The sequence below is a fragment of the Hydractinia symbiolongicarpus genome, chromosome 4 (assembly GCF_029227915.1).
Source record: "Hydractinia symbiolongicarpus strain clone_291-10 chromosome 4, HSymV2.1, whole genome shotgun sequence".
NCBI classification, from domain to species: domain Eukaryota; kingdom Metazoa; phylum Cnidaria; class Hydrozoa; order Anthoathecata; family Hydractiniidae; genus Hydractinia; species Hydractinia symbiolongicarpus.
This window is the reverse complement of record NC_079878.1, coordinates 1,058,170-1,085,920: the sequence shown is the minus strand read 5'-3', so window position 1 is coordinate 1,085,920 and position 27,751 is coordinate 1,058,170. Positions and strand designations below refer to the sequence as shown.

Below are 27,751 nucleotides of genomic sequence, written 5' to 3'. Positions count from 1 at the left end.
TGTTTTTGTAGGTTTACGTATACAATGAATGTGTAATATGTACCATTATGAGTAGTGTCAATGAGGTCCCATCAGATGATAGTGAGACAGTTGAAATATCTGTAAGAGAAATTACAAATCAAGAAAAGCAGATATTTATAAAGAATAAGTTGGAAACATCCTGTCAGGGATCAAACACTCATTTGTTTAGATTAGAGCAAGATGTTCCAAATGTTTGCTCTTTGTTTTCTTTTTTAAATGTAACAGCAGTTGCATTAGGAGGTGAACATGCCCTGGTTTTGACTGCACAGAAGCAACTTTTTTCCGAGGGTTCTAATGACTATGGCCAACTTGGACTGGGTGATAGAAGTAAAAGGAGTGGGCTGTCTTTGGTTCAGCAGTTTGCTGATATTGATGTCAAACATATGTCATGTGGAGCTCGTCATAATGCAATAGTCTGCTATGATGGTACTTTACTTTGTTGGGGAGATTCTAGAGCAGGGCAATGTGGTCTTGGTGCAAAGGGAGTTTTTACAACACCAACAAAAGTAAATTTTCCACCATTATGTAAGGCAAGTCTAACTATTGACCAAGCTTCCAAAAACAAGTTAAGTACCTCTATTAGGGAAGTATCATGTGCTGAACTCTTTACCATTACCATTGATTCGAGGGGTATACTCTGGTCTTGGGGGAAAGGTTTGGGAATGGGCCATGGAAATAAATTAGAGGAATGCACCGTACCAACCCTCGTTAGAGGTTTGCGTAATAAAAAAGCTGTAAAGGTTGTGTGTGGTTCATTCCATTCTGTTGTTGTTACTCAAGATGATGATGAAGATGCTCAATTTAACATTCAAAGTCCAGATTACCGGACTGCATCAATATCAAGTACATATTATTCAGAACTTCAAAATAGAAGAAGTGCAGATACATCTAGAGTCCCATTCCTGCAAAGTACATTTTTTAGCTGTGGTGAAGATTCACAAATGTATCGCTCACACTCTGATACAGAGTTAGATTCCCATGGTGCAGCATATTCTAAAAAAGAGGGAAAAGGTACGTTATCAAACAAATAATATACATATACAATTCATAATATTTTATTCCCTTTTTTATTGGCATGACATTTTTTCATGCTTAAAAGTGCATAATAATTAAAAGCAGATATTGCATGCATTGCTTTTATCTACTTGAGTTAAGTAATAGTATGGCACAGCTGAGTTAAATATTTGTTTAAATTGAATGTCTGTGTTTTCAAAAATTATGTTTATACAGTCCTTATCGTAATTGTTGTTGAACAATTTCAACCAATCAGGTATAAATTAGGTCTAAAATAAAATTAGTGAGTAAATGTCTTAAATGATTAAAACCAACATGAAATCAAACACAAATAAAAGGTAAACAAAAGGAAAATGTGTTTCTTTAAATAATAGGGTTGATATACTATAAATTACCTTAGATAGCCTTATTTTATTAAGAAAAGATTATAAAATCAAAGTTTGTAAATGAGACTTATGTAAAACGCAAAATAAAAAATTAATAATGGGCACAGTTTTATTGAAATTATGGAAATAAAGAGTTTGATAAGCAACCACTGATGTCTACTGTTTTGTTTAAGAGGTATAAAAGATTTATCATTATTTAAAAAAGTGGAGTCCAAGCAAATTTGAAATCAGTAATTCTGCATTCTTTTTTTTTTGGCATTCATTTTTTTGCTTATTAAGGCTTTTAGAAGGGTTTTTTCCTACATGTAAATAATAATATATTTATATTATATATTTGTGTACACAGTTTTTTCTTTAGCTGTATCCACTTCAGAGATTGATCTTCACCATATAAAAGAGAAAGGTCTAAAAAATGCATTCCTACTTGAGAACTTAACATACCATAAACGGACTTCTAAAACCTTTGTGCATAGTGATGAGAGTTCTTCTAGTTCTGCTGATGTGCCCTCTATGGTGTCCTCACAGTATTATTCAGCTGTTGATATGAGACTATCCCCTGAAGGAAATGTTTCAAGTAATAATGACGAGACAAGTACACCAAAAATACCTGATTCAGTTAACACAGCTGACTTAACAAAATTTTGTACACCTGAATTGTCTTTAATAAATAATGACGATAACATAAATGAAACAACATTTTCAATTTCACAAGCTGAAAATAATAACACAAGTGATGTTTCCCTAAATGATGAAACTGATGGACTTTTTCTTGGCAAGAAATCTTTATTTGGACAAAATAATCAAGACAATGACAGCCTAGTGACTTTACATAGTTTTAATTTAACTGATGATGTAATCGCCTCTGATCCAAGTTTGGGCCGCTTAAAAAGTGAAGACGAAACTAATATGGGTAGCTTAGAAACAGTCTTGTCAACCGAAGTCTGGAGTTGGGGAGAAAATGCTTATGGTCAGTTAGGACATGGTGATGTAATGGAGAGGTTTGTTTTTTTTTATTTTAGTTAAGACTACCTTCAGCAGGCCTAAATTGCCTTTGCTCACTCAAACGCTCACCCAATTCTGAGAAGTGAGAAACTAGCTGAGATATTAATTGTTCCCCCAGTTCCACAAATATTTTGTTCGGCTGGGCAATATAAATTCATCTCACATAGATTTTGTAATAAAAGATGCGGATATAAACTTATTCTATTTATTCAGATTGCTCGCCCAGTGTAAATTATTGTAACCTTGAGCGAGGGATTCATTGCTCTGGTGTTATTTTCTTATTGATAGCCTTGCTTCAGGTTTTGTTATAAGAAACCTACAAGAAACCTATATGTAGAGTGCTTAGAATATAAGAAACATTTAGTTCTGAATTGTTTTGACTAATTTAAAAGTAAGAAATTGGCAACTAGTTTATAGTTATTTTATATTTCATGTTTTGTTGATTTACAGGAAAGTAAAAACCTATTGCTTGAACAAAAGAATTAAGAAACAAAAAAGAGTATTTAGAACTTAAAACATGGTTATTCAAGATTAAAAAAAAAGAAACTTTTGGAACTAGATACTTCTTTAAGTTTCTTATAAAAAATATAATATTTTAATATTTTGGGATTATTGTTAGATGTTGTTCTTCTGATAATGTTATAAAAAATATACAACAGCCCTGTGAATTTATGTCAGCATTCAACATTGCAGACCTGAAAGCAGAGCTACATTGATTTCAAGATAGCTTTTATGCCTCCCTATATGTGTGCCAAGGTCAGTGTGCTAAAAAAACTTCTTTACAACTTTGCTGACTTTGTTTTAAAGGATGTGGAAAATTATTTCGCTTTGTCGAATTGCTCCAGAATATTTGTTATTGCCGCTAAAATGGTCCGTATATTGCACATAGGTAGTATGGTACACAAAGTTTCCTGTAATTTTGAAAAAAACTCTTAGAAGAAGTGTATTTATTTATTGACATGAAAAGCTTTTCATTTTTCAAATAAAGTGTTAATACTTTGTTTGTTGTAAACAAAGGAAAACCACTTTACTCAATTTTAATCTGTTACATAGAATCAGCTTCTTGAGTTATTTTCGGACTTTGAAAAATTGACTTTGCTGCTCTAAGGAAAACAATATCTAGGTTGTCAATAAATAGGAAAAGTAACACGTCTGTAAAAGATATCAGTTGAGGTACACTTTAATTTAAATCCCCAGAGTTAAAGAGAATATATGTTATTGACTGGGACAATAAAAAGATCATAGACCGAGAGTCTGGTTGTACAGCAAGAAAAGTAAAAGAAACCATAAATAGTGTAGACAGAAATAGTCATACCAATAGTACTTCCTTTCAACTTCCAGAAATATGGTTACCCGCAGTTCGGAAAGTAAACATTTTTGAAAAAGTGCAAAAATGGTTCGTGTCGAAACGTAGAATAAACTCGCTTGTTCACGACATCAATGACAATGACTGAACAGATAAGTGTTAATATTTTCAAAATTGATATTCCTTGTAGGTCAGTAGAATTTTACTGGTCTTTGGGAAACATCAGCACTATCGTGCCAACTCTCAGCACTTTGTATTCACAGGGCTGTACAATATAGTGTATTGTATACAATAAGGACAGGGAGAAGGGTCATATTTTTTGTACTTTAATTTTGCTCTTGAACACTACATGAGCTTACTATATACAACTTTAAAAACTGAGCAATGTGAAAAAAAAATGACTGAACAGATAAGTGTTAATATTTTCAAAACTAATATTTGTTGTAGGTCAGTAGAATGTTCCTTGTCTTTGGGAAACATCAGCACTATCGTGTCAACTCTCAGCACTTTGTATTCACAGGCTGTACAATATAGTGTATTATACTGTTATAAGAACAATCCTTATTTCAGCCCATATTTAACGTTTATAATTCTTGAAATAACGTTTTAACACTAACCAATGTTTAGGTTGGAGCCAATGGTGATAAAAAAGCTGTCTGGTAAACAAATAGTTTATATAGCTGCTGGTTCATATCACACACTTGCTGTTAATATACATGGGCAGGTAAATCACCTCTGTTATGTTACTAAAATTAACAAAATTAAACAGAGGGCAGTAACCTGAGATTTTTTTAAAAATATATTGATGTGACACTCTAGATAAGTTTTGCTTTGTCTGAACTTACAGCATAAGTAATTTTTGAGAATTTCATACTAATGACTATATACTATATACCATCTGTCCTTAAAAAAGTAAAATTAAATCTGATTAAAATTAGCACATGTTCATACTTTGTGATTTCAATTAAAAAATAAATAAGGAAAATGGTAGACATCAGGCTAGCAAATTTAACCTTTCTATCTCATCTGAAATATTATACAAGCTATGTATTTTTTTTGTATTTTATAGTATTAATGTGAGGAAAAAAGGTTTATATAGATAAATATATGTATTTGAGCCCCAAAACTCTTAAATTGAATCTCTTACAAGGACTTATTGTATTGAAATTTAAAAACTACAACTTATCAGTTCCCCTTTTAGTCACTTTTGTTGCTATTTATTCGAATGTTTGGAAAACATTTTGATTTAGGTTTATGGTTGGGGTGATAATACGTTTGGTCAACTTGCACAGAACAAAACAGTGATACCCACACCAAAAAAAGTGAAGGTTAATATATATGTATATATATTAAAATTTTTATATTCTGTTTTAAAGCCACAGTATTTTTTATGACATTTCTTCTCTGTTATTAGGTCTTAGCTGAATCAAGGGTTTGGGATGTTGCAGCTGGAAGAAACTTCTCTCTTTTTCTTGGTGACATAGAAAGAAAAAAGACCGAAGTCTTCTTTTCTGGTGACATTGCAAGGTAAAAGGTGTTGTTAAACTTCTAATTTCTTAATTTTTATTTAAATATGTATTTTCAAGATTTTTGTTTCTGAAATAAAGCTTTTTTTGACTGCCAAACTTTGATGTTTGACTGTCAGAATAAACAATAATTCATCTTTTGTTGTAGCCAAAAGGTTGAACGATCTGTTTCTGATCCAATCATAAAAATAGCAGCTGATAAAAAGAAATCAGAAGGTCGATGGAGATTGTCAAGACGATCAAAGCGAAGTCCTGATGGATCTAGTGCCCCCAATTTTATTGATATTCAGCTGCGGAAATTAACGCACTTTGATAAGGTACGTCAACAATTAAATATAATTAAATGGATGTAATAACTCTTTAAAATACACGGTTCATAAACAGGGTACCACTTCTTTTTAAGCCACCTTGCGCTTTCCACACCTTCTATAAAAATCACCTTCATGCTCCCTCTATCAGTTCTATCACCTTTCAACCTTAAAATTTTGCGCACTATAAAAGAGATCAAACTGTTAGCTAAAATGCAATAAATAAGATTTCTTAAAAAAGTTAGGGGAAAAGATTTATTTACGTTAACTGAATATTAAGAGTTTTACAAACTTAGGATTTCTCTGATGTTTTTTTAAACAGAGAGTTATTATAAAGGTTTTATATTTGATATTTTTTTTTGTTTTACACTTCTTCTATTAAACAATGAAATATACAATTTTGACGTAGAATTGATAAATTGATTAATGTAGTACATGATGAGAAATTAGCATACCAACTTGCCACAGTAAAATATCCAACGAGGAAACTAAACGCGCACTGATTAAATAACTTGAGTTACACTTGATTAAAAATATATTTTTCTTAAGGGATAAAGTGCTGTGATTTTTTTTATTATATAAAATACAGAACAATCCAAATAATAATACAAATTGAGAACTTTACTAACTTTACAATTTTAATTTTTTACAGTTTTATGGGTGGTGGTGGTGTTCATTATGAGAGTTGGGATTGATAGTCTTAATTTCTTTTTTTAGAATGAAGTTGTTAAGTGCTTAGCATCAAATGACTTTTCATTTGCATGTATTACTGAAAGGTACGTGTACTCGGATGGTTTTATATTTTTTAGATATAATCTGAGGTATCAAAAAAATTTAATTTTGATCTGGGTGATCTTTTGAGCAGGCATTTAAGCTGCACATTAAAAAAGGGGAGATTCTTATCTTCTTTAAGGATGTTATTGGTTATTAGTTTGTCTGGTTTAAGCACTAATAACAGATTCAATGAATTCAATTTGCTAAAGTCATATTGAGAATAAAAACAAAATCAAAACTTGATTTGTAATATTTTGGTCATTGTTCTTAAAAATTGTTATTAAGAAAGACTTATAATTTTAAAGTTTGGATTTGTAACCCCCCTGACTTGATTTTTTTTTGAATACGTATTTGGTACCGGAGAGTATTTGGGTATCTCTGACTTACTTGAAAGTAAAAAACTATACCGCTGGACAGTCTATAGTGATTCTTGAACATACACTGTTTGGTAGAAGTATCATATGTTTGCCTTTGCACATATTGATGTTATGAAAGTGGTTCATTACCACGGAAAGTTTGTTGAAAATATATATTTGTCATATAAAAAACCTTGTTATTTCTTTTTATTATTGTTTAAATTGACAGCAACATTTATACAAATGTCATTAGAGAGTGTAAACGGTGAACTGTTGTTGTTGTTGTTGCCTGCAGTTTGCACAAAAACTGTACCCATAATATTAAATTTGAACCGATTCTTTTGCATGCTTTTTTCTTCTCATATCTGTCTTTATATTTTTTAACTTTAGCATTCCATAGAGCCTTGTCCTACATCCAGTCACTAAACAATTTTTTGTAAACCTGAATGATGTTTTATGTCCTACAGTTGCTCATCAATTACTGCATTTTACTACGTGTTTATGTTCAAACAATTGGTTGACAATCTTCAATTTAATTGATAAAAGTTGAAGCAACTAACTTTTTTAAAAAACAAAATCAATAAGTCCAAATGTGCCGGAAACATACAAACTTTGTATAATGCAATCTATTGAAATAACAGCAAATTGAATTCGATTAATTCAATTGTTTACCCCCTCCCTCTTATAGATTATTATGTAATTACAAAAGTACAAAAATAATTCCCTTTTAGATTTGGAAGTGGTAGTACACTCGAGCCCATTTACAAGTTTGCTCGTGGTGAAAGATTATTTCAACAACAACTTACAATCATTCAAAAAGCTGTGATTGAACCTCTTATTCAGACAGGTATTTTTAATTTGAAAGCAGCATTAGTCTGCCATTTCTTCTAAATAATGACACAAAATCGAATAAGCTATACACAAATTCATTTTGGACAAACCTTGTGTCCAAAATTATTAACATCTAAACTTTTTCGCATTTAACATTTTAAATAACAAAATTGACATAAAGATTTTGGAATTATTACTAGAGCTAGAAATTATGTGCTCTGTAACTTGTGCAATGACAAAAAATTTGCTATGCAATAATCAAAGATTTCTTTTTATAGATGCTTGGTTAAGTATAACAAAGCTACCTGGTGGCGAGGCTATGATACCATTAATTGATAGTTTTGTAGACTTATTGAATGGAATTAACACCGAACTTGCACATTTAACCGAAGTTGTACGACATAGTTTACGATCACAGGAATTATTTTCATACTTGTTTTCAGATAGTTTTAGAGGAGTCTATGATAGGTGTGTATTTTTTATGTTTAAAGACTTGCCTCCTTTTTAATGACAGAAATTCTAGTCTAACATTTTTGTATGAACTTATAATTCATAAAGTTGTTTCTGTGTATTTTTGTTACATGTTCCCTTCGTTTGCTGTAATCTATAATCTAATAAATATTATCACTACATTCAGTGTCCATAAAAGTTTTCTAATAATCATAGAATTTATTTGAAAATTTAAGATCAAGATTGCTGGCAATTACTTGCCTTTGAGATTGCTTAGATTGTCCAAGATGTCGAAAATATATTAACGAAGAAAAAAAAATTGTTTTTCTGGTAAAATTAAATCATGGTGAACACTTTTTGCTCATTTTTCTGTGTCAGATGTTTGCATTTAACCCTATTCGGTCCGGGGGGGGGGGGGGGGGGGGGGGGGGCGGATTCCGCCCCCCCTGACGGTTTTTTTTTAATAACTCCTGATTGGTTTGTTATATGGCTATGATACTTACTGAGTTTCAACATTTATCTATTAGACAACTGCTTGCTAATTTTTTAGGTCCCATACCTTTCAGAGGCTTTGATATTGGCCATTACTCGAAACTACCCCTAAAAATCTCTATGAAATCCTTATAATGGGGAAAATATAATAACTCCTGTTAGGATTATCCTTAGAACTTGAAACTTGCAACATAACTTTGTTTCATCAAGAAGAATCATTTGCAATAATTTGAACACGTGACTAATCCGATTTCCCGATTTTGTCGGATTTTACCCAAAAATCGGAAAAAAACGGATTTTCGGGCAATTTTTGGCAATTTTTCATCCGATCCATGTAAAAACCGGAAGATATGTTAAATAACTTTTATTTAGCTTTCAGAAACTTTAAACAGAATGTAAAAATTCGCTCTAGAACAAAAGTAATTATATTTTAAGCAGATAGTAGCATTTTTAACAATTTTCAAGCTTTTGATGACGTCACAGAAAATGTGCTGACGCAAGCCAATTTTTTTTGGCGCCATTTTGTTCCTTTTATAACGTACTATAAGTGTGCCAAGTTTGATTCAATTTGAACAACCCTATGAAAAGTTATTGAGGGGGGGGCGGAATCCGCCCCCCCCGGTCATAGTATGTTCGAAAAACCCCGGACCGAATAGGGTTAAACTGCATTTTATCGAACGTTAAAGATATAATAATTTTCAATGATAAATAAAATAAAATCATTAACAGTATTTAAAAAGCCTTTACATAGCTGGTTTATTTCTTTCTGAGTTTATTTTAATTTGGGGGTAGCAAAAGACATAAAAACTTCCATTTCACAAACATAACGCTAAAATTAAAACAACCGTATGTTAAATACAAGGTTTTAAGTAAGAATGCTAAACACTTGACTATAAAATTGTGAAAACATAAATTGCTGACATGGTAGTGAGTTTGCCAATGTGTTCTGTTAAAACTGCATCAGCGAATTTTGCGTAATTGGGTTACAAAACTTCTGTTTTGTTTTGATAAGTGTGGAAATTGTGACAGCTATTATTTTCTGACTCTTCGAAATACTGAATTACATAGACTGAAGTTAGTGTACATAATTTTTTAGATACTCTCAATGCTACTGTGATGCTGTAGCTGTTGGTCATATGATGGCTTGCAATAAACAAACTAGGTAAACCTTCATTCTTATTCAGCATCCAGAAATCCTTTTTTTGTAATCAAATTCGGAATTGTGAATGATATAACTTTTGTATGATTAACAAAAAATGTATTTTTAGTAGTATCATCAGCAAACTAAAGGATGTAATGAGTGACCTAGAAAAAAATTTATCTCTTGTAAGTTTTGTTATCTTTATATTCTAATCTCTATAATAATAGCTGTTGTCTGTCTGTCTGTCTGTCTGTCTCTTTGTGCATCTGTCTGTTAGGGAAACACAAAATGCTATATATAAAGGACGGATAACACTGTGGATTTTTTTCACGGGTTGAAGACTTGTAATAATAATAATAATAATAACATATAAATAATACAGTTTGTATGTGAACTATTTTATAAACTATTTACAATTTTTATTATATATTATGCTGAAAATGGATAATTATTTTTATTAGCATATGAATTTTTGAAATCAGGCTCAGGTATGCTTAGCATTAATTACAAAAGATGCTCAAATTATGCTAGGAATATGCTTATTTCGTTACCGTTCTCCAAAATAAAGAACAAAGTTTCACATTTTTAACTGTTTTTACTTAAAACACAAACAACAAGAGCTCACAGTTATGCTTGTAATGTGCTTATTTTTTCACTAACCCTGAGCTTGACGTTATGCTTATATAAAAAAAACATGCATACTTATGAAGAATTTTAAAATATTTGCAGTGCCTACATAGACTTAAACAGCCTGCTTAAGTGCCTACAGGATGTTTATTTAAAACTTCTTAACAACTTTTCATGGAAATTTGCCACATAGTTTCATTTTCCTAATTTTTTTAATGTTTTATAACTGGATCTAAATTTCCAGAAAGAATTTTCTACTATATTTCCATAACCAATTTTTACCTAAAAATGAATAACAACAGATTATTTTACGTCTGTACAAATCTGGGGGGTGCTAATGGCCTAAATCATGCTTTAATCCTACACAAATTCTAATGTTTTAATAATAATTAAATAAATGCCAAATAAACTCTGTTAATTTCCAAGCATTAGCAGAGTTAAGCAAGAGAAATATGTAAAATGTATTATTTTTTTTTCTATTTTATTATGTCACATTATGTTAATTTGAAACTATCTTTATTTTTAGTCACAAGCCACATTCGAGAGTTTGTTAAAAGCACCGTTAATGCGATCTCATGTTTATTGTGACATTGCAAAGAGAATATCTGGACATTGTCAGGTACTATCTTTGTCAACACTTGTTTGTTGCAATCTCAACTGGGTTTTTATGTGAGATTTTCTAAGAGCATGTTGATATTTTTTGAGGCGAATATATATTTGAATAATCATGTGATAAATGGGTAAAATAAGAATGGCTCACTATGTCAGTTAATTCAATTTTTTTTTACAAAAACTTTTTTTAAACTTGGTGGACCCATCTTAAGAAAAAAGTGAGATTTTAACTATAATTGTCTGGAATGAAGTAAGTTTTTAGGGTTGGGCTTGAAAATGTTAGTTATTTGGACTTAAAAATTATTATGTTTTTTAAACAAATTGATGAATGCTAAGGCTAGTACGTGGGGTTAAAGCAAATTTTTTTTTAGAGTAAAACAGAATCAGAGCATTTAAAAGAGGTTATAACAAGATGGTTACAATTTTCAGATGTCAACATGAAGCGCATGGTTTTAGCTGCTTCAACAAGCAAATACTGGCATGAGTGCCATGCTAAAATTTCGGTAAGTCAAGGTTATTGATTATTTTGTTAAAAATAAAACAGAGAATCTTGCTTTTTTTGAGACCATTTTAAAATACAATATTGTATATTTTTCTATGTTTTCATTTATAAATGAGAAATAGATAAATTATTTAGATGTTATAGGCATGCTATAGTGATGTAAACAAGACTTTACAACTCACGGGAAGAAATTCTACTGTTCTCGTTTGATAATTAAGATGCTGCACATACTCCAACTGACAAATAACTCAAAAAATAATCTCATGTTATCTGACATTTTTTTTAGGAAGCACTGAAGGATCCACAGAGAAGAGTTTTAAAGTCAAGTAAATACGATCCATTGAGTTTATCAAGAGCATCTCGCTTATCCAGTCATTCTTACATCCTTTGTAATGATGTTTTTGTTCATGTACAGGTATGTGATGTCTACTTTTAAGTCATTGCTGCTTGACTTCTATCTGTGCAGTTATGCTAACACAAAGATTAATCTTAGTTAGACCGTTCGTTATGTATTGACATTTTTGCTGCAACTTTTATAGCTCATTGTCCGCAAGTACACAACTTTTAGCATGACCGGTCATTTATTTACAAAATATTATGGAGATGTATTTAGTATGTTTTCTTTAGTTTCCTAGAACATTTCATATTTTCTTTAGTTTACTAGAACATTTCAAGTTTTTCCATTGGTTACGTTATGGGCTGATTCTGCTTCTGACACAGATCATACTCAGTAAGTGATTGAACCTCACTTCTTTACAACTTTGTTTGTAGAAAGCAACTGAAGTAAAAAAGTTAATTCATACTGTTGGTTCTGGTATTTAGTTTGGTAGTTTATATAAAACTTAGATTGCATTGTCCATTCTTAGTAATCAGTTTTTGACCAAAAAGATTTCGTTTAGAAATGCAATTAAAATTACAACTCCTGAAGAATCTTTTGTTTTATCTGCTGGTACACCTGCTGGAAAGGTTCGTCCTTATCTATGAATTAATTCTGCAAAGGGTTGGTTTCCATCTGGCGTAAATTTTGTTAAATTTCCTGAGCACAGAGTTAAGCACATTCCGTATTTACCATGATGGCGGGTCCATTAAAATTAAAATTAGCAGTTATTTAACTCTTTTCATTGATGAAATGTGTGTAATAACATCAATGAGATAATTTTGTGAGGATTTTATGTGAATTATGACATTTTGAAAAAAATGAAATTTTTGAATCTATGATCTTCTTTGCAAAACAAGGCCAATATGGAGATTATCACCATCTTGTGCAAGAATTAATACAATAATTCCGAATAGATAAACTTTTTTTGTTTGCCATTTGAAAAAAAAAATGTTTGCTAATTTTTTTCATAGAAATGTGTGTTTGGGTTAAATCACCTTCAGATATCAAATCAAATATTTGAAATACAGTGTGTGTGCATTGGATGTTAAAATGTTACTCCCATTACCACCTCTGCTTAATGCAAATTAATGCCAAATGTATACCAAGTTTTAATGTATCTAAGCTTTATGTTATGCATCTCTATTAGTTGTATGTTGTAACAATGTGAGCATACTTCTAGTTTTGAAAAACAAAAAAAAATGTCATAATATTCAGCATTAACCATAAACCAACAGTAAAAATATATTTTTGCCAATTAGGCATTTTTTGAGGACTTATAACTGTGATTACCATTACTGTACTTCACCACAAGCATTTTGTGGCTTAGCATAGCATGATACTATAAATGTAACCCAACCTTGTCTCCTGTGACAATGGATCTTTTCCATCATCTTTCTCTTTAATAATAATAGTTGTCTGTCTGTTTGTGCCTCAAAATGGTACCGCAATTAGCAAGACAAACAAAATGCGGTAAATAAGGACAGGCCACCGGCTAGTAATTATTATAACCCATATTTTTGGTTAGATTATTGTTAAAGCATTCTTCAATTTTTTACATGAAAGTTTGGACCTAACAGTCTTACATTTCCAAATTCCAGATCAAGTGTAATTTTTACCTTTTTAACATTAAAAATATACTACGAAATAAACTGCAGAGGGCAAAATATTGTTTTATGTGTAGCAGAAAACTTTATTAACAAATTAAAATATAATCATCCAAAGGAACCAAAATTAGAGAACACTAGAATTGGTCTGATATTTTCATGAAGTTCTATAAGGTTACATCGACTTTCCACTAATTTCACAAAATTATTTCCTTTTTGCAAAGGGTTATCTGAAATGTCTTACAAATCTAATTTAATGTATAAAATCTTCTACAAGACCATTTTAATGTTTTCCCACTTTTAGGTTGTATGGTTAACAGAGTTAAATCAAGCTATAGCATCGTGTTTATCGGCGTGCTCATCGCATAGGTAATTATTGTACAATTTTGTCATCCTGTCTCATTTTCACTATGTTTTCGAGATACAACACAGACATAAGTTAGTGGGGAATAGGGCGACATTTTGAAAATTGTAACTATATGAAGTTAAGAAAGCCATTTCTATCTAAGTGTCGTGCAATCCATGCTTGTCAACTTCTCAGTTCACTTAGGATTAAGGTTTCACAATCTTAAACGTTACTGATTTTTTCCTTTCCTAAATTGTCATACATCTACCGCCCATCAAGAGGATCATTCCTTAATTCTACTCCATTTTCAATGTTGTTTACTTAGCCTGCACCCCTGAAAGAATAATTCTTTCACAGCTTACCAGCTGCAGAATACTGGCCAATGTTGATGCTTGTTTGCACTTTCAAGAAATAGTGGAAAAACAGTCACAACATTTCACAAACATGACTAGAGTTGTAGAAAATGCACAATGAACATTTAAAGTAATACCTTTTTTAATTTTCCCTAGTTTGGATGTCGGTTCAGTAAATGCATCTTCAGGTTTATTGAAAGCAGCAGTTGCGCGTGAAGCTTCGTATACTTACGTAAATCATCCAATATTTAAAACTGCATCATATAAAGGAATGTGGATGGCAGGAGTACCTCATGGAAGGTAAGAAAAAATCACTAAAACATTGTATTATGACACGCAATCTTGTTCTTTTGTAGTATCTATTAGGACCAATTTGTTGTTCATGTTTGTGGCAGGCCACTCGGAGAGATTGGTACTATGCTGCATAAAAAACAGGAGTAGGGCGTCGTTTTCCTAACTCATTTAAACAATGACATGCGTCTATATAAGTCACGTAAGTAGCAATAATCATGGCACTGGAGTTTTGTCAACTAAATTAAGAACATGTTATTGTTGAAATTGGTCACTGCAATCTTGTTAGCGGTAGGGTTTATAGAGTTTACAAAGTTGTGATAAGCCATTATGAAAAAAGATCAGTCGTAGAGAGATGACCATGGGGATCGGAGGTTGTAGCTATGTAGTAGTAACTTCTAGTGTGTTAGTAAGGCGTGCTAATGGAAGCCCATAGAGAGTAAAGCATGCCAAGCAGAAGTGCTCTGGTGCAGATGTTGTTTAGATTCTACTGCAGTTAAAAGACGCTTTGAGAAACAATGAATATTGTTGCATTAGTATAGATTAATTAACCGTTGTGTCCTGTTGCTCTACCTGGAAGAGCTATATTTATTTATTCATAACATAGCACCTGTTGTTGTTGAGAAATTTATTTATATCCTGTTTCTGTTATTTTGATCTGCCGATTACTGTCTACTACAACTTTTCAAAGTTGTTATCCGAAACCCGATAATTTAGGTAATCTTGTTTTTTAGAGGAAAAATGTCTTGGAGCGACGGCTCGTGCTATGAAGGTGAATTTGTGAAAGGCCAATTCCATGGGTAAGCTTTTTCTTTGTGAAAATTGTTTGCATATTTTTTACGCACTACTTAAATTATGTGATTTGATCAGCAATGTGGTATAATTTTCCCTGCATTAAAAATAAGAGCTACAATTCTCAAGTTAACGCCACGATGACCCTTTTTAACTCAATTTTGAGGTCTTCATAGGCCCTGACGTGGATTATTTTATAATGCAGACCAATGTAGCTAACAAATCTTAAATGCTATCTACCTGACCTATACATATGGAGAAATAGTGCTTCTGAAACCACCTACCGCTGTCCTCTCACCTAATTTTAATAAAATCAGTAAAACATGTCTTAAAAATTCTGAAATAAATTGTAATTTTGTGTACCTAATGCACCAATCCCATGAAATTCTTGGGTGTTTATCTGAAGAGGGTTTACTTAACGTGGGGTGTCATTCTTTATAGAATTAAAAAATTAAGGATTATAGAACCTATTTATACATTGTCAGCGTTTTTAATCACTCATAGCACCTTTTCAATTTTAATACAAAAGTTACAACCTAAAAATCGTGATTTTGGTCGTTTTAATGGGTTGAGAGTTAATGCGTTTATTCGAATGAGACTTTTTTAGGGAGGCTTCATCGTGTTTTCAGATTTTTTATCTTAGCTTATATTCCATGGAGTTAGTTTATTTTCGCAGTGGGACTTATGCAGTATTAGGCTATATCGGTCCATTTTACTGAAGTTTTTCAACCTACAGGGAATTAGTTGTATTCTAACACTCTCATACACTCAAACGCTGAATGTTTCATGTTCTTCATAAGTAATATTGGAGTAGTTATCTTGATCACAGACAAATTGTGATTGTGTTTCACTTTTACATATCTAGCTATGGTCAAATGTTTTGGCCAAAAAGTAGTACTGGTAGTTTTGAAAAGACATACGATGGAGAGTGGTTTGAAGGTCATATGTGTGGCCATGGAACCATGCGGTAAGACAAAGTTTGTTATTGTTATTTTGTACATTGAGTCGTATACTTTTTTAATAAGCACATCAGGTGAATTTGCTTCAATCTTATAATATGCTTATCATTTACAGGAATAATAGATACTTACAATATGCTTATTTTTATCTATTTCGACTCTAATGTTTATCACATGTTCCTTTTTGAAAATCACCTTATTTCTTCTAAGTTATATATTTTGTTTTTGCAAATGACCATACACTTAAATCTTAAATATTAATATGAGCACGTTTAACAAATTTTAAGTTTCATAAAATTCTAAACAAGCAAGACTTCTGCATTAGTTAACTTTTTAAAAAAAGAAAAAGGATAAGTGTTCTGCCAAGTAAGAATATAAGATGATCGATCTGGGTAGATTAAAACTTTCACGAAAGCTCCATTTTATAGTTATGGTCTGGGTGATGAATATGTTGGCAACTTTAAAGACGACATGCGGCATGGTCATGGTACTTTAAAGTCCTCGCAAAACAAAACTAGCCTGGATACAATATATATTGGAGACTGGGCTAATGACATGAAATCTGGTTACGGTGTTCTGGACTATATTGTCAGGTAAATATTTTGTACGTACCCGATTCAGTAACATAGCAGCCTGTTAAATTTAAACCGATGCACGGTGAATGTATAAATACAAGTTCCCGTCCACAAAATTTTGCCAAGGCGAATTTTTATTCGCAATTTATAAAATCCTTCAATTGCTTGAATCTATCCTAAATATATAGAAAGTGCAGATAGAAAAGCGATAAAGAGTATTCCTTACATGCAAGAATTCATACAGATCATAAAGTGGTTGCTGAGTATTTTGCTTATTCTCCTAAATAGAGTTAAAGTAGTTTAAATGTGCACAAGCTGGCTTGGAAAAGAAAAGCTTGAATATAAAGGCAATTTTCTGATGTTAGACACCGAAATAAAAGTTCATGTCGCCGGTTTTGCCCACGTTTTTGCCCACGTTTTTGCCCACGTGAAATTGTGGATTGCCGAGTCGAATCATAAAAACGAAATTTCACGTCTAAAGAAATTTCTCTGATGAGTTTTTCCTACACAAGATGCTGTTAAATTTGTGTGCTGCTTGGCTACATAATTATAATTTTTATTAGAGGAGAAAAGTACATGGGAATGTGGTCAAACGATCAAAGACAAGGTTATGGAGTTGTGGTTACAGTTGATGGTGTTTATTATGAGGGAAAGTTCTTCCAAAATCGACTTGCTGTAAGTTCTTTCAAAATTGACTTGCCTCAAGTTCTTTTAAGATCGACTCGCTTTAAGTTCTTTACCAATCGACTTCCTTTAAGTTCTTTTAAAATCGACTTCTTGTAAATTTTAACGATTTACTTCTTATCCTTAAATGGGAACAGTTCATTCACCATCTTTCTCTGTGTGAAAGTTTACTTATTTTTTGCTTTTCTTTTCTGGTGCTAGACTAAAACAGTTTCGAATCCATTTTGCAACAAAACTTGGAAGTCAAACATGCGGTTTCGTACTCTATATATATACAATTGGTTAGATATTTTCATGTCTAGAGCACAATAATTTTATCAGAAAATCTCTTGTTCATCACACTATTTCAGTAACCGTTATTCGTTCTATATTTCTAGGGTAAAGGTATCCTGTTAAGCGAGGATGATACATGTTATGAAGGTGAATTCACAGCTGATATGCTGCTGAGTGGAAAGGTTTGTTAGCTCGTTTTCTTTAATCTTAACAATTTTCAAAGAGTGAACTACCGATATGACAAAAACCTCAATTTCACAAACTAATTACTATCCCTCCTCCCTGTGACTTGTAAAACACATCTACAATAGCGACAATAACGAACAAATAACGAACTGTTGTTTTTAATACGTTTTTTGCGTTATATCAAGTGTATATTATATCTGAAATCTTCATTTTCTTGTCAGTTTTTTTTTTTTTTTTGTTATTGGTATTTTCATGTTTTATTTACGCAACCGGTTACGACCGTTGACCTAATGGTCCATATTACTTGAGTCTTTTATCAGCATTAATTTTGATGTCGCGGTGTTAATACAAGGCGGTGTTAAACGATTTCTATTATAATTTTCCAGTGGTTATGTAAGGATGACAGGAAGCGCGGGCTTAAATGAGTGTACGGCATAATGACGGCTATCGATATCGATACCAATTAATTGTATTCTTTATATCTAACCTCTGTCTGATACAGAGGTTGAGTATGACAAGTCATAAATTAAGAAGTCTAACTAAGTAAACTTTTCACATACTTGGACCGTCGTAAATACAATCTGCTTTTTAAAATACCAGTGTTATGACCTTGTTTGGTTTTTCCAATTTCTTGTTATGAACATATTTTGTTCGTATTTTCGGAGGTTTATCATTTTTCTCGAGGTGACGTTTTAGGGGGATCAAGTAAAATTTTGCAGAGAATCAAGATATAAAGAAATAAACTAATCAGGAAAAATTTTGTTAACTTTTGGAGGCAACCCTTTTTAACAAATATCTTCTTTTTGCAATATTGAAAGAGAATGTTTATAAGCATTTTCTAAGTACCTCTGACTCGTACCTTGATTGGGAATCTTTTAAGAAAGTATTGTATGTGGACAGTTTTTTTATGCACAGGAGTTCAGCATTGCGCTAGGAGTTACACTTCAAAAATTCGGGCGTGTCAAAATTTCGCGCAAAAGTAAGCACGTGTATTATGTACTGGAAATTTGCGTCGCCAAAAGTTTTCGCGTAGATATTTTTTAAATCATTAATATTGTTCTATTTTTACCACTCAATGCTGTTTCTCGTTCTGTTCATCACCTCCTAAATATCTATCGTCAAACAAAGTGTTTATCAATCTGAATTGTTTAGTTTGCCTCGATAATAAAGAAAATCTGGGAAATAAGATAAAGGGATAATTCGTCATTAAAATTACCTCATTCTCCCCTTAGTAAGATTTAATTTACCAATCCTTCTTGCAAAAACTCAAAGCTTTAAATCTTAAATCTTCTTAGTGCAGTAACTTTGCTACCAAAGAAAGAAAGAATTTTTGCATGTTCTTGCTATGGGTTTCCATGAATATGACGTAAAGAAATCCAAATTCTTGATATGTGAATTTTTATCATATTAGTGTTGAGCAAAGTAGTTCTTTTTCAATATGACTTACACGGATTATACTCGCCCATCATTATCGGAGGTCCGATCAGGCTGAAACATTTTCTGTTGAGAAGATACGGATGTGCTATGATAAAAATTAACCTATGTATACACACGTAGTGTAGTGAGTTCGTCTGCCGCTCCCAGTTCTGGGGACCGAGGACCGAAATCCCACTTACTTCCAGGCAGTATGTTAGTGATGAGCAAAGTAGTTCTTCTTCTTATACAAAGTCTTCAACTTTTGCACACTGGAACGCAATAAGCTAAAACTGCAGTCAACTTCCAGTAACTCGAACCTGCAAGCAACTTCGATTTAATGGATGCTCAAGTTAAACGAAGCTCCCGTTCAGTGTAATTTAGTCTTAAATGAATTTTTCAAGAGCAACAGTTAGCGGGAAAAGGTGAAATCTTGGCTATGAAAAGCCATGCAAGTCCCTTGTAAACTGGACAACATTATCTGTCTATATTACATCAAGAGTTAATAAAAACTAAAAAAATATAAAATCTATTTGATTTTTTTTCTGGATCAAAAAGTTCGAGTTATCCGAAGATGTTAGCCTCAGGGGGGACGAAAAATGGATCGTAAGAAAGTATTAAAGAAAGTTCAAGAGCCCCGAGAATATGATTCGAGATAAAGAAAGCTCGAGTTATCAGGTGTTCGAGTTACCGTGAGCTAACTTATGTGATTTTAATATTTTTATAGGGTGCCAATAAAATTTCAAATTTAAAGTGATTTTGGAGCAAAATAATCAGGAATAGTGACAACTAGGTATTATGGACTAAAATTGTTGGAGATAAAATTCAGCAACGAATTTCATATTTTCAGGACAAGCTGTGACATAAATCATTTGACTGAATTCAACAAAACTGAATTTGTATGTGCAGTAAGTAAAATATGGTTAGAGATTAAATGAGCAGATGACTCGTGCAAGCATCAGACATGCTTCCATCCTATCAAAATACTTTAAGAAAAACCACCTTGAAAAATGGTAATGCAACGAACCACAAAGTCTTGTTTACCATACTTCCAGTTCATATGTCTCTCTCATTAGAGCGACCACATCTAAAATTTAAATAACCTTAAAAAAATGAAGACTCTCATAAATAACTAAAAAATATAAATTCCTCCTAAAATCTTGTAAAATTGTTTACACTAACAAAAAAGTTTCTTTTAATATAACAATGAACAAAAAGATACAAATAAAGTTAGCATTTATTTCTAATTAGTTATTAGTGCTCGAGAAAACAAAAAAATGGAGGTATTACTTTTAAACGGGTTGGTATTCTGAAAAAAAGAAAGACTAATAATGTCTTTCCTGCCTAAAATTCTGACAAAAACTTCTTTAATTATAATATGGGCCCGTCTTACAAGAATTTAAAATTGTTATTCCAAGCCCATGGCGGGAAATCCATCTGTCGCTACTCGCAAAGACAGACAAACAGCAAGCCAGAGACAATATATAGAATTTTGTGCTAAGAAGGTAATTTTTTGTTGTCGTGGAGAGGTATTGCGATAATACTATCCTGGCCTGATTATAAATAGTAAAAAAGCTGTCAGGTGGAGTACGTATAAAACAACAAGGAAGAAGAAATCAAAGATACACATCTCTAATCCAATTAAAGTAAATCTAGTGAGGCATGGCAACACTTGTTGTGTGTTTATTTATCAAGTATCGACATGGTTTTTATCTGGTGTGTTGCTTAGCAACCAAAAATTGACTTGTAAACATTAGAAGAAACTCGCGTTTGTCTAGTATACGAAAAGCAAGCGCAGCGAACTATATTTGAAAGCACATACTATAAATAATTATTTAATCTTTGATAGTTTTTATTATTCGAAGGTCCATTGATTTTTAGGATTCACCATGTGCTCTGGTAGCAAATCTTTTTCCTGTAGCCATTTCATCTCTTCCAGTATCCTCTCCTCGTCTATACCGACTTCTTTCTTAAGCTTACGCCCTAAACAACCTTGACACAGCACATCTTCTGGTTTATTCTTGTTGACGAAATACTTCATGCCAGTCAAATTGTCGCCACATCGCTTACAGTCGATCCCACTCGATTGGGTTATATTCATGCCAATCTTTTCGACATAAATCTCTTGCTTGTTTGGGTCGGGTTGCTTTTTGTTTTTTTTAGCCTGCTTTTGCCATCGCGAGTTGTAATATTTCAACGCCGTTTGGAATACTCGTTCGTTATCGTATGTAAATTTCTTCTTTTGTTTCTCAGATTTTGGCTTCTTCGTTTCTTTTTTCGCAACGGAAGTCTGCTTGTTTGCTGGCCACAACACCTGGTCGCCATTTTGTTGAGAGACTGACATTTTTTGAAAAATCATAAATAAATATGCAAATAAATCAATCAATGCTCCACTAAATTTCAGTGCAATCTTTTCGTCAATATACGTGTTGAAATGAGCGCGAAACCCATACACAGGTCATATGTTGATAAACGAAAACAAAATGGTGTAGTTGTGTTCTACACGGCAGAACAGTGTCATAAGAACATAGAATTAGCAAATATTTCCAATCAAGTGTGACTACCTAATGAAGTAATTACTTATGTATTTGTGTCACTCGAGATTAAAATCTTTTTAATTTTTTTTATTTCAACAAAATAGAGGCCATACAAAGAAAATAAAGCGTTTTCTATGGAGATGCTATTAAGAGAATGTACGATAAAGCATATTTTTTGTATAAGAAGTTGCATTAAATTATAGTATTGTTCTTTGTTTCTTTGTTGTTTTGAATATTATATATTATGATATTGTACAATATACACGTAATAATTACACGAGGATAAAATAGGCAGAAAAATAACCGATCTTAAAAAAAAAATTGTTACTTGTTTTGCCAATTTTTTTTGCGATTATCTCCAGAAACTCTACACGTTCACTTTAAAATATAACCACAACTTTTTTAACCTTCAAAAAGATAGAAATATCCGTAAAAACAGGGCCGTTGAAACAGCAGTTATAGGGCCATATTTTAGTGACATAAAAAGTTCTTGTACGGCCGGTTCCTACTCATCAGTGGAAGTCTTTAAAAATTGACCTCGATTGCCCGAAAATGAAATCTTGGTTGATTTTATGTAACTTTCTTTTCCTTTCATATATTTTTTTTCAATTTAACCGTCAGAGTATAGTAATACCTGATATATAATAAAACATTTGGCAAAAACTAAGGAGAAGGGAGCATATCTCATTTGCATTCGGTGATTGTCAAAAAAGGACGCTAATTAGTGGTCAATATCTATAAAATATTTCCGGTTTCAGACGCGGCACAAACTGGAAACGCGACTCTAATCTGAAACTACGATCTAATTTGTCTATCGCTTTGTGAATACGCAGTTTTTAGTCATCCAATATACGTTTTTCTTGTTCTAAGCAACTTCCACAACTCTCCCCTTGTTGCTAAGAACAGAATTTCAACTAGGAAGAGCTAAGAAATTGCGAAGCAAAATATTTTTAATGTTTACAAAATTTCAGCTTGAATTTTTTTTGTGCTTAAAGGTTATTGTTTATTAGAAACAGATTTCTTTTAAACAACTCTTTCGCATGTTGCTACTTAGCTTATCCAGATTAAGCCTCGATAGTTGGACATTTTTTAAATTTCCAGCTTGTTCAGTTGCTTGGTAGTTGCTTAGTTTTAAACCAAACCTTACCTTCAGACGTTAGCAACTCGGTTGCTTATTAAAAGTTCAAAATTACATTGAAAATATCATTTCATTTTGTAAACTTTCCTCTATGCGCCATCGTTTTGCAGCTTTTTAATGTTTTTATGTCCAACCAAGGTAATAATTAAATCAGTGGGACGAAAAAAAATGACGTGGGCATATCTGTCTGTCGCGCATGTCTATTTAATTACGTCACTGATGTAAATAACACACCGCTGACTCATTCTCTTCCTACTTGCCTAAGAAGATAAAAATCAACTACACATGAAATTCTTCACATCTGTCGTTCAAGTAAAGGACGTGCAGGGTTTTTTATTGGCTAAGCAAAATCACTTCGCCAAATCACTGTACTTTTTTTTCCCCGAAATCAACTTTTTTTACCCGTGATTGTTTTTCTGCCATTTTTTAATTTACAATTATTTGTAAAGGAAAAAAAGGTGTTTTTGAAAAATGGTGTGGTTTTCCAAAGCTTTCTGTATTACGATTTGCCATGAAAAAAGGTCAATTTAGGCCGTTTTTCAGCATTTAACGAACTATAACTCTCTACAGTACCGAAAGCAACGTTTTGAAAGAACTTTCGAAACTTTTGCATGGAGGGGAAGGGCGGGCGGACGGGCTCAAAAACCCTAAGGAGAATTTTTACCTTTCAAAGTGGAAAATTGGGCTAACATCCCTGGACTATTAGTGTCGTACACGAAGTTAAAAGAAGTTTAACTCCTTTAAAAAATAATGATATTTTTTTAATTTTTAGGGCATATTGACTTTACCAAATGGAGACTACATCGATGGCACTTTTTATGGAAACTGGGGCGAGAGTATAAAAGTAAACGCCGTGTTTTCGAAGTTTATAAATCCAATGGTGCATGATAACTCGGATAATTCACGTGGAAATCAGCTTGGGTAAGTGGGGCACGGGAAGTTGTCTTAGATTAGCAGAGAACCACAGGATGTTTTTTAAAATCAATACTGTAATGATCCAAACAAAAGCCCTGGGAGCTTATTAAATTATTAAATCTTTGACATGAACGCTTAATTGAGAGGGGAGGGGGACTTAAAGAATGCTATTCGCTTAAGCGAATCTTCCCAGAAAAAAGATGAAATTCAGTAAAAGTAAGGTTGTACTTATGGGTTCAACAAAAAATTTAAAAACGTAAATTTTTGTATCGTTTTTATTTTTTATTACCAATCAGAACAACAGATTTTACCATTGATGCTGACGCAAAATGGAAATCTTTATTCCAAGAATGCTTGGCTGTGTTAGGCTGTGGAGATGAGCTTGAAACCGAGGCTGAACGAGCATGGAAGAATGTGACGAACGCTGTACTGAAAGCAGCAGGATCGATGAGATCACGGCGTGTATCAACGCGATTTGATATCGATTTCGTACGAAAGACAAACTTTAAAGATCATATCCAACTTGCAAATAACTTTAAAGCTTTGCAAGAATATCTTTCTCAGGTGCGTATGAACATGGTTGATTGTCATAAAAACCTTGCCATGGTCATTTGGCTGGGATGTTAGCAAATTAGGAAGCTTTAAGCCCGATCAGTAAAAATAAGGAAATTTCGGTACAATTTTTAAGGGTAATCGGGAAATTTTTAATGTCTGTCGAAAGAAATTAATTAAAATACTTCTGGTGTCCAGAAAATAATAAATTTATTTACAGTCAGGAAAAATTTTGCCTCTGAAGCCTGAAACACTTTTCAAAATATTTTCAATCTACATTGGAATTTTTAAAATGGCTAGCAAATACAGTCCTCGGAAACACAGAAATATTACCAACTTAATGTATAATGTGGTTAGCTTCCCATCCTGAAAAACTCTCAGTAAAATAAGACGAACTGTTTAAAGATTACAGTAACAACATTTTCTTGTAGGCACTCGATACTGCTGGCCACCCTCTCAACGTTTTAGTTGAAGGTTTGGTTGATGTATACAGAGCGACGTACGTGGGTGTGGGTGCCCATAGAAGGTTGCTGCCACACGCTGTTGCTGAAGCAAAGTCGTATGTGACAAGACTGTTCAATGTTCTTAGGTTTGTTTTATTTTTATTCAAGTTGGCCGTTGATAAGTTTAATGTTTTTAACTCTTTGTATTTCTGGCTAACTTGAGAAAGTAAATTTGTAAAGGCATATATTAAAAAGAATTTTATCTTTCTCAACAACAAAAAAATTGCTGTATGTAGTTATAGCAGAATCGAGGCTGTATAAAGAAAGACAATTGGTAAACGTTTTTTAAACAAGAAACCGATATATAGGATACTAAGTACTAGGTTGTCCGAACAGTTTTTAAAACTGCTAATTTTTTTAAAGTATACAACAGAAAGCGATAATTAGATAAATTTCTAATCCAGATTTTGAATTCATGCCTAATTAGATAAGCATATCCCACTATTTTTTAATTTGCTGAGAAGCACATTAGAATTCACAACGTAGAGAGTTGCCATAAAAAGTGTTTACAAACATCAACAATTCCAGAAATACTAGTCGTTGTTAGCCCGTGGAAAAATCCGCGGGTTCGCCCGTCGCAGCTAAGCTACCATTTTTCGTGACAGACAGGCGGACGGCCAGACGTATACGGGCATTAAAATATAGATATTCCCCTGCATACCTGAATTGTGAACGCCGATGAAAAAAGCAAATCGAAGAAGGTTTAATTTAAACGTAAATATTTGAGTTTCTGCTTACCTCCACTTCTTGATAACAACAAACCACGATTGAAAACGTTTGTGTGTTTATATATTTTAGAGTTCTTTTCCCTGATTTACACGATGAAGAATTCGTTTTACTGTCGAATGAAACAGTTGATGGTGTCGTGGAAACACCGATAAACAGCATGTCGCTACTTCATCCTTTATTGTTACCTCGATTGTACCCGCCTCTGTTTACACTGTATGCCTTACTCACGGAGAAGACCGATGCTATATATACGGAAAAACTATACTACTTGAATAAGCGAGGCGATATCGCTTTATTATCTTTCTTAGGAGTGAAGAGGTAGGACACTTTTTGAAGTTTGAACTATCGAGTCTTGAGAAATTATTGTCAGACTAGTCAGGGGCCCGTGAATAAATCCACGGGTTCTTGGTCTTTTATTTACTGCATTTTGTGTGTTTTAATACTGTGGTTACCATTTTTCTTAACAGGCAGACATATAAAGTATTAAGATATAGATATATGATACATTCCACGCTTTTAGAACTTTTTGGTTGCTTCCTGATGATCAGTTGTCATCGACAGAGGTATTTTGTCATATATATCATTGTTAGTGAGACATTTAAACTATATAAAGTTTGTGTGGGCTTCTCCCAGTGCTAAGAATTCTTTATGTTCATAGCTTGTAGCATCACACGATAAACGCCCATACATAACAGCGATCGAACTGTTGGAAGATATAAGTACAACGTACAGTCCTATGGGGAAGATTGAGGTGATCAGGAAGACATTCGCCATGATACATAAGGTGAAAACAATCGTAATTCCTGTATAGATTTACAGTAAATTCTTAATAAGACGAACCCTGAGGAGACACGACTTCATAAAGCCGATAATTGGTGTAGAAGTTGGATGCGTAAAATCTCATGTAAACACGGCACCATTTTAGTTTAACACCGTCTAACGGCAATATCGCATGAATTAGTTCTGTTTCCCTACTTTTGTTTCTGTTGTTGCTACTTGAATTTTAGCCATAATTTTCCGATTTATAAACTTTATACTTTTTTATATGTTTTTTGCTTACTTTATACAGGAGATTGAGAATCATTATGTCGGCGTACGCCACGTGCTAGCCATGGATGACTTATTTCCATTATTTCAATATATCGTCATCAGAGCAAGGTGATTTTTATTTTATTAACAGCTCACAACGTACTGCGAACCTTCTGTTTGTCTTTAACTTCATTCGTTGCCTCTTTCGAAGTGCTTACTGATACCTCTATCTGTTAGAGTGCCACACCTTGGATCAGAAATACAGTTTATTGAAGATTTAGCCGACCAATCTGTGCTGGTCGGAGAAGCTGGACACATGGTCACCACTTTAAGTGTAAGTATCTATACTATAATATCTAACTTTCCTCATGGGAGACAAAACCGGGAAAGCAGCGACAGGTAAATTCCATGGGCCAACGCCTGCTATAACGCTGATAGCAGGATAGCAGGATAAAAAATGTTTGAACGAGTTTTGCTATTTTCATCATTTTTATTGTTAGGCATGCTACTTCCAAATACAAAACGAACGTGACCGAGATTAGCAAAGTATCAAGTGTACGTGACCGAGAATATTAAAGTACTAAAATGCCGTGGTCGAGATAAATAAAAGTTTGAAGAACACCTTGTCAAACTCGTATTCTCAAGTAAAGACGTGATCTGTGGTGAAATAATCCGTATTTTGGACGAATATGTTTTATATACTGAATATAATGTACACTTCTTATCAACTACATCTAAACCATGTCTCACAGAAAAGCTCGTGGGTAATAGTCCTGTCAATCAACTATCATAATCTAGCCTGAAACCCCATGAATCTATAAATTTTATGTACTTAGGACTTAAAACCCAAAGTGAATTTTGAGCTCTTTCGAACACGGTGTCTTTGTTTGATGTGTGACATCACGAGTTTAAAAAGAATCGGAGGAAATTAAAAGAATAAAATATTATTTGGATGAAATATTTTTGTGCATAGAGATTTTTTTATTTTTTTTTTGTGACTATTTTGTACAGAGTAATTTATAAGAGTTAGCATTTTTTTTGGTGTTGTGTAGTGGTCACACTGACGAAAAAAAGGTTGTTTTACTATTGTACAAAAATTGCAAATTATTTAACCGATCAGATAATTTGAAATTGTTTAAAGATCA

At 32.8% G+C, this 27,751-nt stretch overlaps 1 protein-coding gene across 2 annotated transcripts; it reads left to right on the top strand.

Moving 5' to 3' along the window:
• Nucleotides 1–10: 10 nt before the first annotated feature.
• Nucleotides 11–27,751, top strand: LOC130640767 (alsin-like). 2 transcript variants are annotated; one of them, XM_057447310.1, is made up of 32 exons: nucleotides 11–1,032; nucleotides 1,780–2,419; nucleotides 4,357–4,453; nucleotides 4,980–5,057; nucleotides 5,144–5,256; nucleotides 5,404–5,572; nucleotides 6,281–6,339; nucleotides 7,425–7,540; nucleotides 7,803–7,992; nucleotides 9,563–9,628; nucleotides 9,738–9,792; nucleotides 10,761–10,853; nucleotides 11,218–11,349; nucleotides 11,635–11,763; nucleotides 12,005–12,078; nucleotides 12,248–12,314; nucleotides 13,636–13,700; nucleotides 14,187–14,330; nucleotides 15,056–15,121; nucleotides 15,979–16,080; nucleotides 16,501–16,665; nucleotides 17,211–17,322; nucleotides 17,709–17,786; nucleotides 23,651–23,799; nucleotides 24,090–24,357; nucleotides 24,777–24,934; nucleotides 25,647–25,895; nucleotides 26,098–26,140; nucleotides 26,236–26,361; nucleotides 26,647–26,735; nucleotides 26,844–26,940; nucleotides 27,107–27,751. In XM_057447310.1, exons 1-32 carry the CDS (start codon nucleotides 48–50, stop codon nucleotides 27,146–27,148), a joined length of 5,016 nt encoding a protein of 1,671 aa, XP_057303293.1. In that variant the 5' UTR covers nucleotides 11–47; the 3' UTR covers nucleotides 27,149–27,751. The 2 variants fall into 2 exon arrangements, with proteins under 2 accessions (XP_057303293.1, XP_057303292.1); XM_057447309.1 differs by having other exon boundaries at nucleotides 9,735–9,792.

Bases quoted from the DNA above. Each gene is read 5' to 3' on its own strand.
- LOC130640767 (XM_057447309.1), top strand. From the start codon at position 48: ATGAGTAGTGTCAATGAGGTCCCATCAGATGATAGTGAGACAGTTGAA. The intron at 7,541-7,802 runs GTATTTTTAATT...TTCTTTTTATAG, and splicing joins TGAACCTCTTATTCAGACAG to ATGCTTGGTTAAGTATAACA. The intron at 12,315-13,635 runs GTTCGTCCTTAT...TCCCACTTTTAG, and splicing joins CTGGTACACCTGCTGGAAAG to GTTGTATGGTTAACAGAGTT.